Source organism: Spermophilus citellus, assembly GCF_964194105.1.
Source record: "Spermophilus citellus genome assembly, chromosome: 17".
Classification (NCBI taxonomy): Eukaryota; Metazoa; Chordata; class Mammalia; order Rodentia; family Sciuridae; genus Spermophilus; species Spermophilus citellus.
The window spans coordinates 52,022,827-52,036,839 of NC_138199.1; the positions used below are offsets into that span (position 1 = coordinate 52,022,827).

At 51.6% G+C, this 14,013-nt stretch overlaps 1 protein-coding gene across 1 annotated transcript in view; it reads left to right on the top strand.

Moving 5' to 3' along the window:
• The window catches only part of LASP1 (LIM and SH3 protein 1), a 40,078-nt gene extending 27,191 nt beyond the window's left edge, over nt 1-12,887 (top strand). Inside the window, exons 5-7 of the mRNA XM_081271302.1 lie at nt 6,262-6,415; nt 6,718-6,821; nt 9,773-12,887. Of these exons, the coding sequence (XP_081127428.1) occupies nt 6,262-6,415; nt 6,718-6,821; nt 9,773-9,946 (432 nt within the window). The 3' untranslated portion in view covers nt 9,947-12,887. The remainder of the gene's footprint in view (nt 1-6,261; nt 6,416-6,717; nt 6,822-9,772) is intronic.
• Nucleotides 12,888-14,013: the final 1,126 nt, after the last annotated feature.

Genomic DNA, 14,013 nt, shown 5'->3' on the forward strand with positions numbered 1-14,013 from the left:
CCCACAGGTGCTTTACCTCTGAGCCACATCCCATCCCTTTGTATTTTTTGTTTAGAGTCAGGATCTCACTAAATTACTCAGGCTGGCTTTGTACTTGTGATCCTCCAGCCTCAGCCTCCTGAGTTGCTGGGATAACAGGTGTGCGCCACCGCACATGGCCTGCTAAAATTGAGAGCTGTCATTTAAAATGATAAAGTAAGCTTCACCACCCCCTAATCAGAAGATGCCAGAACTGACTTGGCCTAAAACCTCAAGAGAAATTTAAACCTCACTCAGAACCACTGCTATCTTGTGCCAACCCCCAGAGGAATTTTGGGAAAGATGGTGTTCAGAGCCACACCTTTTGTTTCCAAAATAGCTTTCCTGTCTGTGACCTGTCCCTTCCCAGATTAGCTTCAGATGACCTTATTGTTTCTGAAGGTCAGGCCATCTTGCAAAGAGATGAAGACTTGTCCTACTAGAGTCATGTTCTGCAGCTACCGGTTTTACCAGCATGAGGTTTTGTTTTGTTTTGATTTTTTTAGTGCTGGGAATGGAACCCAAGCCCCTTGCTCTTGCTAGGCACGTGCTCCACCACTGAGTTACATCCCAGTCCCAAGCCAGAGCATTGTGGAAACAAGTGTCTGGTCTGGGGAATTATTGCTTTGGCTGTGTGCATTTGTCCTTAGAACCACAAAGAGGCGCCAGGCTTGGTGGCTCACGCCTGTCATCCCAGCAGCTCGGGGAGACTGAGACAGGAGGATCATGAGTTCAAAGCCAGCCTCAGCAATGGCGAGATGCTAAGCAACTCAGTGAGACCCTGTCTCTAAATAAAATACAAAACAGGGCTGGGGATGTGGCTCAGTGGTTAAGTGCCCCTGAGTTCAATCCCTGGTACAAAAACAAAACAACAACAACAACAACAAAAAAAAAAAACCACAAAGAGGCAAGGTACTGGGGAGGGAGAACCCAAGGGCTGGAATCCCGCTTTTGCCACTGGGTGGGTTGCTCAGTTTCCTCATCTGTTAATGCTGGAATAATTGGCCCTACCTTGAAAGCTGATTGTGAGGAAGATGTCAAGGACAAATGTTGATAATAATACTTCAAAGGCAGACTTGTCTGCTTTTTATACTAAAGAAGGAAAGTAGAGCAGAGTTTGGCTGAAATTGGCCATTATCTAATGCTAAGAAGGTATGAGGGTTTTTGTTTTTTTTTTTTTTTTTTGGTGGTGCTGGGGATGGAACCCAGGGCCTTGTGCATGCAAAGTGAGAGTTCTACCATTGAGCTGTAACTTCAGCCCTGTTACCAGGAGAGATGCCAGTAAGTGATGCATCTGTGGTAATTCTGTCCTCATTAAAGGAATCTAGAGGGCTAAGAGGGCCGGCCCAGTGCTGTCGGTGTGGGCTAAGCATTGCAGTGGCCTGAGCTCCAAGGGCTTACTGCATCTAAAACCCCCGGAAACTTGTTACTGGAGCCCCTTATGGAAGCCTCTGCTTTTATTCACTGACATGTGTACTTACATATTGATTCTCTGTATATACTTTGGTTACTTTCAGTTTCTCTTTTTTAAAACTATAACAGCATAGCAACACAGTAAATACTTACTGTGTATGTAAGTAAATACTTTGGGTGTGGGTTCACTTGCACGCACACATACACACATGCTGAGAATTGAACCCAGGGCCTCATGCGTGCTAGGCAGGCCTCCTACCCCTGAGCTATAACTCCAGCCCCCAAACACCTGCTTTCTCCTGATGCAAACCAAGAAACAGAACATTCCATTTCCAGGCCTCTGCCCAAATAATTTTAGAGTGTTAAGGACCAGAGTGTAGCAAGCATCTGCCTCAGCCTAGTTAAATATTAACTAGCTGGAGATTCTGGGTGGACAACACAGGTGGCAGATGGCAAGGGGCTGGAGAGTGTATCTCGAGCTGCACCTGGTCAATGTCCGATAGGACAATAAAACCATCAACTTTGAAGTTATCTTGGCTACAGGCAGATTTCTCTGCATTTCTGTTAGCCAAAAAAGAATTAGCATTTTGTGTTCAGTAAATTAGTGTCAGTCTTCAGAGTTTGGCTAATCAGTAGTCAAGTTTCATTCCCAGAGTCAAATGGTTCAGAGCAGGCTTGCTGGGTAATCCTCTAATTTGAATTTTTGGGGGTGGGTGGGTACCAGGGATTGGACTCAGGGGCATTCGCCCACTGAGCCACATCTTCAGCACTATTTTGTATTATTATCTAGAGACAGGGTCTCACTGAGTTGCATAGTGTCTTGCTATTGCTGAGATCCTCCTGCCTCAGCCTCCTGAGCTGCTAGGATTACAGACATGCATCACCATGCCTTGCTAATTTGATTTTGTGTGTGTGTGTTGCTGAGGATTGAACCCAGGGCTTTGTGCATATGAGGCAAACACTCTACCAACTGAGCTAGTTCCCCAGCCTGTTAATTTGATTTTAATATACTTTCTTTTTCTCTATAGTTTTTAATGTATAACTATAGTATATGCATATGTTTACATACTGTTATTTGGCTTTTCCTATTTTTTTTAATATCTTTATTTTGTTTATTTTTTATGTGGTGCTGAGGATCAAACCCAGTGCCTCACACCTGAGAGGCAAGCACTCTATCACTGAGCTACAACCCCAGCCCTGGCTTTTCTAATTTTGAACATACAGTATGGTATGTGTGTGTTATGTGTATATCTTGGTTCTTTTGCACAACACTGGGTTTGAAGTTTCATCTACATGTTTGCATGTAGTCCTAGTTCATCGCTTTTTTGTTGCTGCATAGTATTCCATTGGGTGATCACACTGCATATTATTGATTCTGTTCTTGATGGACACTTGGATTGTTTCTAAGTCCAGTGGACATCCTCTCTTCTGGTGCTTCTGTGGAGTGAGATTGCTAGGTCTCAGAGTATATGTCCCTTCAGCTTTCCATGTGATGCTGAGCTATTTTCCAGGTGATTGTGCTGAGTTACCATTTTCCCACAAGCAGTGTTGAGTTTTCCTGTCCCATATCCTCAGGCTTTTCCATTTTAGCCGTTTTGAGTGTGTCTCGCTATATTTGAACTTGCATTTCCCTGACTACTGATGAAGTTGAGTCCAGGTTTATGTGGTTTTTTTTTTTTTTCTTTCAAAGAGAGAGAGAGAGAGAGAGAGAATTTTTTTAATATTTATTTCTTAGTTCTTTGCGGACACAACATCTTTGTTGGTATGTGGTGCTGAGGATCGAACCCGGGCCGCACGCATGCCAGGCGAGCGCGCTACCGCTTGAGCCACATCCCCAGCCCCAGGTTTATGTGTTTTAAAAGTAAAATACTGTGTCTGAAACGGGGTGGTGCTTGAGAACTAAGACTCTCAAGTCCGAGCTGGAGGCTGACTTCACCGTCCTCTTCAGCCTTGGTTTCCCCATCTGTCAATGGGGGTGATAATGATATATTCTTCTTGGTCTGGCTGAGGAAGGGAAGGGAGTGGTGCCTATAAGGACACAAAACAGGACCTTGGCGGGTGAGAGGCGTCGTTATTTTTAAAGAGAGACCTTGGCTGGTGAGTTGGTTATTCCGCTCAGAGCCCTCCTCAGCCGTGTGAAGAATCATGTGGGGAGGAACGTGTGGGGAGTCACGCTCTGGTTCTTTCCACCACAATCAGGAAGCAGGGGCTTCAGAAAACGGAACATCAGCTGGCAGGGCTTTGGAGGGGACCCTACCTACTCTCCCTGAAGTCCTGGCCAGCAGGGGCCCAGGGTTCAGCACCATGTGCACTTGGGCCTCCCGGCACAGTTGGAGCGGGCCTCCTCCAGGGGGGCCCAGGACAGCTTGCCCCGGGGCTCTGCTGGTGGTCCTGGGCTCTGGCAACCCTCAGTCAGGTCTCTAAGAAAATCAGGAATGTGCTGAGCTGGGAGCAGGGATCTGCCAGCCTCCTGGGCGACTCTGGAGGGTCCTCGCCTCCGGATGTGCTCTCACCTTTCGGTGCTTGGATGCGCTTAACACCCATCCGGTGGTCAGCAAAGCAAGGACACAGGTTCCTCATTTGCTGTGGAGGGAGGTGGAGGAAGAGGCTTCCTCTGCGCTATCTCTCCTGATCTGCACGCCTGGAGTCCCCTCCAAGTTAGGGTGGCCCTATGATTATCACCCCTTTTGAAAATGAAAAGGGGTATTCTGTTTTCTTTCTTTTTTTTTTTTTTTTAATGGGGGATGAACCCAGGGTGCTGTGACATGGAACTATGTCCTCAGCCTTTTTTATTTTGAAACAGGATCTTGCTAAATTGCCCAGGCTGGCCTTGAACTCCCAAGTTGCTGGGATCACGCCCTGCTGAAAGCAGTGGCCTTCATATTTGGTTCCTGGACAGTAGACAGGAGCTGGAACTAGGGGCAGGCAGTATGTGGTCACCCTGCTCCTGTGCCTGTTATCAGGGAAGAGTCTGCCTGCCTAGGATTTTGTCCTCGTGTCACCATCTCTGGAAGTCATGTGTCTCTGAGCCTCATTTTCCTCTTCTGTAAAATGGAAACTCAAGTATCTGTGTCCAGTTTATTTTTTAGGGTGATCATTGTCAGGGTCAGGGAAGGTAATGTACAAAGAGCTTTTGTGAACTCTGAAGAGCTTGCAGACGCGCAGGTTGTTGGTATGGATGGGAACAGGTGGTGCCTGCATTGGGCAGGGCTTGGCTTGCTTTGCCGATTGGGTGTGGCTCCCTCCTTTGCCATGAAGGGAGGGGACAGGGAAAGGAAGGGCTGGTTCTGACCCAAACTCCTAAATGAGCTGCTTTCTGCCTCCAGACCAGATCCCTCCCGCACGCCTTCCTGGTGCGGCCTGCAGTAGGTAACAGTTCTTTAGCCAGTAGAAGTGGCCCAGGGGTCTCCAGCGGGCCCTGGCTCTGGGGTCTGCCCCGCCAAGTGTCAGCTCTTGCCCTCGACTCAACTAATGCCAAGGGCGAGAGGAGCCAGCAGAGAAAGCCTGGCCAAAGGGGGCCCTGGACTGCGTCAGCATGGGGCAGGCCTGGACAGGACACTCAGGGCCCAGGACCTCGGGCCCTTCCCTTCTGCTCCAGGAAACAGGCTTTGCCTGACTCTTTGCCCTGTCCCCCCACTCCCACCATTCCCAGGAACAGGAAGAGGCAGGACAGGGTCCTGGTGAGCAGGAAGTGAGGGCCGGCCTCCAGTCAGATGCCCAAGGCCGACAGGGAATTCTGGGCCCAGGACTCCCTGGGACAGGGCTTGTGCCTCTCTCTGGCTGTCCCTCTGTCCTGCTTTCCCTGCTTTCTGAGTTTCCCCTGGGAGTGGGGGTGGGCTGTTCGACCTGTCACTCTCTGTCCCACTTTCTCCCCACCCTGAGGCCAGCCCAGCTCTCACAGAGCGCTCAAAGTCTGGGTCTCGGCACCTCCCCTTGGTCGAGCTTCTCCCCTCGGGGTCTCCAGAGTGAGTGAGTGTCTCATGAGGGGCCAGAAAACCCGAGCGCTCCTGGGTCTGTTGCTTCTGCATCTCCTGCTTTTGCTGTTTGTGTTTTGGGTGTGTTTTACACTGCACTTTCCATATTGAAAAGTGATATTTTTGTGTCATTGATAAAATACACATAGTTTGAGAGGATTGTGTTAAAAAAAAAAAGTCTGTATGAAGCTGGAGATCATGGCTGAGCACTTGCCTAGAGTGTGGAGGCCCTGGGTTTGATCCCCAGTACAACTAAATAAAGGAGTGAAATAAAACCACCACGTGAACAGCAGCAGTCTCCTGTTGAAGCCTTTTGGCGGGAAGGGATCAACAGACTCCTGTGAGGTGCTGATCAGATGAAGAGTAGCCTGTGACATAGAATACCTAGCACAGTGCCTGGCACATAGTAAGAGCTCAATAAACAGAGGTGGCTGCTATTGTTGACCAGGATGGAAGCAGGGAAGGCCCAGTCCCTGCCCCAGGCACATACAAATAACCGTTCACATTCATCTGATGCTGTCACTTCCACGGCCCTGTTCTTACATCTCCAGCTTCTAAGCTAGACACCAGTGACCCATTTTACAGGTGTGTCCAAATGCATGGAGATGTGCTCTGCCTGCCTGGAGTCCTCAGGGAGCCTCCCAGCCCAGGATCTTTGTTGAGATGGGGTCTCACTATGTTGCCCAGGCTGGCCTTGAACTCCTGGGCTCAGGTGATCCTGCTGCCTTAGTCTCCCAAACAACTGGGACCGCTGGCTCGTGCCTGCGCTCCGCTCTCCTCTCAGGGTCTGTGGCAGCAGGATCCTGGCTAGCTCCCTGCTGCAGGAGCGCTCACCTGGTGCCTCTGCCCCTTGCAGATAAAGTACCATGAGGAGTTTGAGAAGAGCCGCATGGGCCCCAGTGGGGGTGAGGGCCTGGAGCCAGAGCGCAGGGACGCCCAGGACAGCAGCAGCTACCGGCGGCCTCAGGAGCAGCAGCAGCCACCTCACCACGTCCCGACCAGCGCCCCTGGTGGGTGTGGGCCTGTGCAGCCAGGCCCAAGAGCCAGGAGGGGGCTGAAGGAGAGCCATTTGCGCACACACAGGCACAAACCCCAGGTCCCACCCACAGCGCTGGGGTCAGGCCTGAGCTGGGCCGGGGATCAGGAGGGCATCCCCCAGCTTGAGAGGACACACAGACCCTGCTGGGGAATCCCTCCACAGGCAGAGCAGCTGAGGGGTTGGGGATGGGGCGGTGACATTGGCCCCACAAGGGGACCTGGGAAGGGCTGGGTCTCGCAGATCACTTTCTGAGTCCTCTCTCCCACCTTCCAGTCTACCAGCAGCCCCAGCAGCAGCAGGCCACCCCAGCCTACGGTGGCTACAAGGAGCCTGCAGCCCCAGTCTCCATACAGCGCAGCGCCCCAGGCGGGGGCGGGGTGAGTAGCCCTGACTAGGTGGACAGACCCCCAGAGGGACTGGCGCCCCTGGGAAGGCCTCCTGGACATAGGCCATGGCTTCTCCTGACCTCTGACCCTGTGTAGGAAGCAGGGGTCTCAGCCTTACTGAGAGGAAGTGCGGTGGACGGGGCCAGGTCTGACTGATTGGGGCCCTGGGTCCTGGCCCTAGTGTGTCAGCCAAGTCACTCCTCTTGTCCTGGCCATTTCCCTGCTCTGGCTCTGTGGGTACACACAAAGCACCTTTCTGCTTGGGGCCTTCCAGACCTGGGCCCTGCTTCTCATGGGTTGATCCCTCCATGTCCTTCTGCTCAGCTAATCCCTGCCTCTAAGGGCTCTAAGGGCTCTGTCACACCATCCCATGACAGATGGGTCTCCATGACATTGTATGCCCCACTGGTTTCCTTCAGAGCACTTTTTCCAAATTTAAGAGTTCTCTGTTTAGTAAGTTCTCTGTGTTCCCATGTAGGCAGGGAGTGTCCTTTGGTCCACTTATTCTGAGTCAGGCCCAGAGCAGAGCTCATCCTTTTTGCTGAATAAACAAATAAGCACAGGTAGAAAGGTGGGCAGGCCCTGCTAACCAGTCCTTAGAGAGGACGAGGCTCACCTGTAAGTCCTGCTGCATAGCACACCTGTGGTCCACCTCTGAGTGACCCCGTGCTCTGAGTGCCTGGGAATTCAAAGCAGATTATATCAAAGTGAGAAAGACAGATATGCCGAGAAATAAAATAGCCTGAGACAAGTGACTTCCAGGAGCCTCTTGTCCTGGACATACGCAAGGATGTGTTATTGCCATGGGGGTTGGGTTAGAGGTCATCTGAAGGATAAGGTTTCAGATGACCAGCCAGTCCTTCAGATACAGGACATGAGTGATTCCACCACCTTCCCACCCTCTAGGAGCTTATATTCCAGCAAGAAAGCAATCACGAAGTAGGTAAATAATGTCAGGCCTGATCACTGTCTGGCATATGCTATGAAGATAGACAGCTGGGTAAGGGACAGGGAGCAGCAGGGTCAAGATGTGACATTTGAGGGCTGGGGTTGTGGCTCAGTGGTTGAGCACTTGCCTAGCATGCATGAGGCACTGGGTTTGATCCCCAGCACCACATAAAAAAACTAAATAAACAAAATAAAGGTATTGTGTCCATCTACAACTAAAAATAAAAAAGTGACATTTGAGCAAAGTCCTCAATAAAGTGGAGGGGTGAATGGCACAGGGAGAACAGCAAGTGCAAAGTTCCCAAGGTAGGAACGCCCTATGAAGTTCAAGGACGTTTGGAAGGTGGAGCCTGATACACATTTCATGACCACATTTCAAGGGCCATCAGGAGGGCTGAGGCGACTAGAGACGGAGGAGGGTAGGTGAGGTCAGACCTAGAGGTACTCGTAGGCCACAGGAGGGCCTTGGTGACTGGCAGTCTGTGCAGACTGACGGGGTTTGCTTGTCCTTTTTACTTTTAGTTCTAGGAGTTGAACCCAGGGGCACTTAACCTATGAGCCACATCTCCGGTCCTTTATTTTGAGATAGGGTCTTCTAAGTTGCTGAGGCTGACTTTGAACTTGTGATCCTCCTGCCTCAGCCTCCCAAGCCACTGGGATTGTAGAGGTGCATCACCACCCCCAGCTACCCTTTTTTACTTTTTGAGACAAGGTCTTACTGGCCACAAACTCCTGGACTCAAGCAGTCCTCCTGCCTCAGCCTCCCAAGGATCTGGGACTATAGGCACCTGCCACCAGGCCTGGCCTGACATAATGCTCTTAAAAGATCGCGGTGGCGCCTGTATGGGAAGTGAGCAGTTGAGCACTGAGGGTGAAGCAGAGAGGCAAGTTGGGAGGCAGTTGCAGGACATGATCTTAGATGGCAGCAACTTTGGCCTGAGATAGAGGTAGAGTTAGTGATAAGAGTCCACCTCACCTTGTGAGGGGTGTGGCCTCTAATCCTGTGGGGTTATAGATTTCAAACTTTGTTTTTTGAAGCCCCTGGACAGGGTACAGTGAGAACCAAGGAATTTAGATGGCCATCTACCACGGATAGATGTCACGTCAGGGATCATCTATGATGGGGTTTACACAGGTTGTGACTGAGGTTTGGAAGGTGGAGCGTGATACACATTTCATGACCACTCAAGATTTTTCCCTCAAGGAAAGGTTTTTGTTCCCAACTTGGGAGTAAAACCAGTCTAGTCATGGCGTCAAAAGGAAACCATTGGTGCTTATAATAATCCAAATAGTAGTGAATAGCCATTGTCACATTTTATTTTATTTTTGGTCAAAATTTTAAACACAATCTCCACATCTTGTCTTTGAGATCTTCCTGCATCCCTGGTGGGGGAGGCAAGGTGGGTGAATGTATCCCCAGCCTGCCCTGTGCCTGGCCTTTAGTCAGTGCCAAGTACATCCATAAAGGGCAGGAACTCGGGCTGGGGTCGTGGCTTAGCATTAGAGCACTGGCCTGGGGCTCGGGTTCAATCCTCAGCACCACGTAAAAAAGTTTTTTTTAAATATTTATTTTTTGGTTGTAGTTGGACACAATACCTTTATTTTACTTATTTATTTTTTTATGTGGTGCTGAGGATTGAACCCAGGGTCTCCCACGTGGGAGATGAGCGCTCTGTCCCTGAGCCACAACCCCAGCCCCTAAAAAAATAAAAAAAAAAAAAAAGGCTGGTGGGGGGGAACTTTCAGAAAGTAGGACACAAGAAAAATGATGGCAGATCACAGCCCAGGTCCTCCATCTCTTGGGTGACTGCTTTCTTGGGTGTGCTCAGGAGTCCTGGAGAGTCACTTGGAGGTACAGCTGTCAGGAGCAAGCTCAGGGTGGAGCGCTCCCCGGGCATTTGCGAGGCCCTGGGTTCTAGTCCCAGCAAAAAAGAAAGAAACCGGGGCGAGAGCCCGCTGGCCCGGCCGGGCTGACTGTGCACCCCCACCCCTAGAAGCGGTACCGTGCGGTGTACGACTACAGCGCCGCCGACGAGGACGAGGTCTCCTTCCAGGATGGGGACACCATCGTCAACGTGCAGCAGATCGACGACGGCTGGATGTATGGGACCGTGGAGCGCACCGGCGACACGGGGATGCTGCCGGCCAACTACGTGGAGGCCATCTGAGCCCCGCGGTGCCCTCCCCACCCAGTCTTCAGTGCATTCCATGACATCGCATCCGTCCCGGGGCGTGACCCATCCACCCTTCAGTGTCTCTGTTTCTTAAGATCTGCGATGGCTTGTTTATTCCCATCCCTCCTCCAGCTTTTTTTTTTTTTTTTTTTTTTTGCCAACTGAAGCCTTGTTCTGCCACTTTCGCGGGCTCCTTCCTCTGGCAGGTTTCCCCTTGTCTGACTTTCTGGTTTCTCTCTGGATGGAACCGGCATGGCCACTCTGGGGGAGGGCAAGGTCCACGGGCTGGGCAGGCTGGAACCAGAGACCTCTGTGGCCCCCGGCTTAGCCTCCCCTCTCTCTGACCCCTCGGACACCCCCTGCCCAGCTCCTCACACACCCAGACATTCCAGTGCCAGGTGAGCCCCACATGCCCAGGACCCCCAGGCAGGACTCTATACATCCCTGGGGTGGGGTGGGGCTCCGCTGTGTGTGGGACCAGGATGGGGGCTTTACCCCTCTCTCAATGTGGGGGCTGCTAACTCACCAAGGGACCTCCCTCCCTCCCCTCTGCCTCCCCATGTACTCCCTGCACTGTGACCCCCACACCTGGGGGGGCAGGCAGACCAAGAGCCCCCAGGAAGCACAGCTTGGGTGAAGCTCTTGCCTTTCTTAGCTTTAGGGGCAGCCGCAGGAAGGAGGGGAGCAGGGCATTCCCTTTTACCCCACTTCCACCCCCATTCTCCAGGGACTCCTTTGCCTCCCAGGCTGGAAGCTGTGCTGAGGGCGTGGAGACCTCCCCTGGGCTCTGGGTTAGCCATGCTCTTCCCTCCTCATGGGTAGAGGTCTGGGGCCCCCATAGCCTCCCCTGTCCTGCTCTGTGCCAAGTGGGCCTGGAGCTGTGCAAAGCCAGCTCTGTCTCCACAGCTTGGCTTGCTGGGACCCAAGCTAGCGTGTGTGCAGATGACTGTAACAGGAAAATGTAAAGGTGACAGGAGGAACCAGGTGTATGTCTGCTGGTGTCTGGGCTTGTGTGCAAGGTATATGTGTGTGTTTGCGTGTGTGTGTGTGTGTGTGTGTGTGTGTGTGTGTGAGAGAGAGAAAGAGAGAGAGAAAGAGGGGGGAGGGGGCAGAGCCCTCTGCCCCTGATGTTTTCCTTAAACCGACAGTGAGAGGGAGGACCCTGGTGGAGAGAAGCTCTTTAGGTTCTCTCTGCGGTGGAAGCCCTCCTTCCTCCTATCTGAATGAGGAGACTCCATGCCCCCTTTTCAGGGTGAAGAGCAACCGTGTGGGTGGTTGTGGAGTTGGGGGCTGCTGCTGGGCCTGTTGTCCGCTGGGTTGAGAAAGGCGAAGACTTGGTGTGGGCCTCTTCTCTCCCTGTGCCTGGAGCTGCTGAGTAGGGCACCAGAAGGTTCTTGGTCACTCACTGTGGTGCCTCAGTCTCCCCTCAAGCCTCCCCCTGTGTCTACTGGAAGCAACAGAGGGTCCCAGGGCTCCAAAACTGGAAGCACAGGCTCTGGGAGGAGGAAGGGCAAGACGGTGCTACATCAAAGTTCCTTCTCTGGGTGAGGGTCGGGATACCCCTCCCCTGGCTTTATTCATCTCTGGGTTTTCTTGTCACCTCCCTGTGTGTCTCCCCCTCCCCACATTGTCACCCTTAGTCTGATCAGGCCCTGCAGCTGACTTTTTTTTTCCCCCCTCCCAGGGCTGGGATGGAACCCAGGGCTTCTTAAATGTTAGGCAAGTGCTCTACCACTGAGCCACACCCCCAGCCCCTCAGGTGGCATCTTGCCCTATTGCACACTTGAGCCCTGCAGGTGAGGGCGAGGACCCCAGGATGGTAGCTTATTAAGCAATCAGGTCTGCATGAGTGTCCTGTCAGTGGCTCACATTTGATTTGGGAACATGTAGTCCAGATCAGAGGTTGACAAGCAGCTGGAAGGAGCCCCTGCCTGACCCGTTCCTTTTCCTTTCTGTGTCATTTAAGTAAGGGCAGGTGGAGTGTCCTTTTGGGGGATTTGGGGACAAGCTGGACAGAGGAAGAATATTGGGGAGCAGCCTTGGGGGTGGTGCTGATCCACTCTGTTTTCTCTTGATTTCAAAGCACAATGTGGATCTGGGGACCAGAGGTCAGGGACACATCCTGTTGCAGGGACTGTGGTTGGGAGGGGGTGCCACCTCCCTCAAGAGGAGCCAGCAGCCTATTTCACTTAGCTGGACTTCCAAAACAAGGCAAGCCAGCTCCTATTCTTCCCATCTGAAGTCCTAAAAATAGGGGATGCTTTCTCACACACCCCCAGAGAGAGGAGGCACTCTCATACTGGTGCTGAGGGGACCCAGAGTAGTTAGAGCCTATGTTCCTTCCCAGAACCTTCCACCCTTAGAAGAGCACAGAACCCCAAGGGCTGCGCTGAGCCCCTGATCTTTGACCTTCACAGAGGTCTTGTAGCCAGTCTAATCCAGGAAAGATAATACCTGGGAACATCAGTTTTGTGGACCAATCCTACTGTGCCCAAAAGCCCACTGTGGGAAGTGTGGATTCTTCCAACAGTGCTTCCTGCCTCCCCCGCCCCATCCCTCCAGGGAAAACTCCTTTATTGCTTCATTTCTGCCTTTTTCCCTTCAGATATGCACTTTTGGGCCTTTTTTAAATAGCTGGAACAAAACAAATCACCACCCCACAAACCCGTATTTAAAAAGAAACAAGTGACCCTGTGAAATTCGCCTGTCCAAGCATTTCATCTGTTTGTTTGTGTGTGTGTATGCGTGCGTGTGTGTGAAACCACTCATCTTTTTATATGGGGTTGTTGTCTTTTGGGTCTATTTGGTCCCCTCCCTCATGGGCTTGTGCTTGGGATCAAATCTTTCTGGCCTGTTGTGATTCTGAACATTTGACTTGAACCACAAGTGAAACTTTCTCCTGGTGACTCAAATAAAAGTATAATTTTTACCTGCGGATTTGGTTTCGTCTTTGGCTCTGAGGTGCTGGTGTGTGTGTCCTATGAGCTTGGGGCCATTGGCCCCTGTGCCCTCTGGGATTCCTGCTGGCCCGTAGGGAGAGAAGGACTATCTGGAAGCCAAGGGGCAGTTTGCTACCCACGCAGGCTCTGGCATCTGCTTCCTGCTGTGGAGAATTTTCTTCTTCCCAGCCTACTCCTGGCTTTTCCACTCATCCCTCTCTACCTGACGTGGTGACACTGCCTGAGCTCTTGGTTTCCTCCTCATACTGTCCAGCTTCCTTAGTGATGACTGTCTCCCCACCAGCCAGTGACCCTCCGGACAGATAATGGGTCAAATTCATCTTTCAATCCCTGGTACCAGTCCAGGGTCCCGCATGGAGCTGCTCAACAAATACTGAACTAACAAATGAGCCCTGGAGCAGTTCTAGTTCTAGGAGGTGGTAAGACCTCAGCATGGTTTGAAGAGTAAAATGACAGAGGTTGTCCCATGGTGGTACAAGACTTGGGATAAAACTAAGGTGGCCTAGCATCTCAAGGCCCTCTTCTCAGAGCCATAGGAAGGTGATTTTTAGCATGTTCTCCTTTGATCTTCCTTAGAGCCTGTAAAGGAAGTAACTACTTTGATGGGATGCTGGGTCTCACACAGCCTCTGGTGGTGAACACTGTGCCCCTGCCCCATGAGCTACAATTAAAGGCAATACTGATACTCATCCCTAAATGAAGTAGCTGCCTAATACGTTCCCAGTAGGAGGAAATGAGTTGGGAAGTCTGGTTTGTTGGCTGGATCCCTCTGCAGAGCTGCAGCGCCCCCTCCCCTGGTTCTTCCCCCGGAGGTTTTACCTTCAGAGTGAATGAAGGAGGCTGTAGGCTTTGGAAGGCATCAGTGCTGTTTTCATCCTCACAGAGGCTCTGTGCTCTGCCTCCTGGGAATGGGCCAAACTCCTCCAAGGAGGAGTTTCTAGATCCATCCCCAGATGGGAATAGACCCCCTTTTGGAAGCAGCCTAAATTCCTGAGGGGGGTTACCAATGTCTTAACCCCCAAACTTTTTGAAAAATTGGAGAGTAGGCCTCAGAGATACCCCAGGGACACTTTAATAGGAAATCAAGTTATAAAAAGGCAT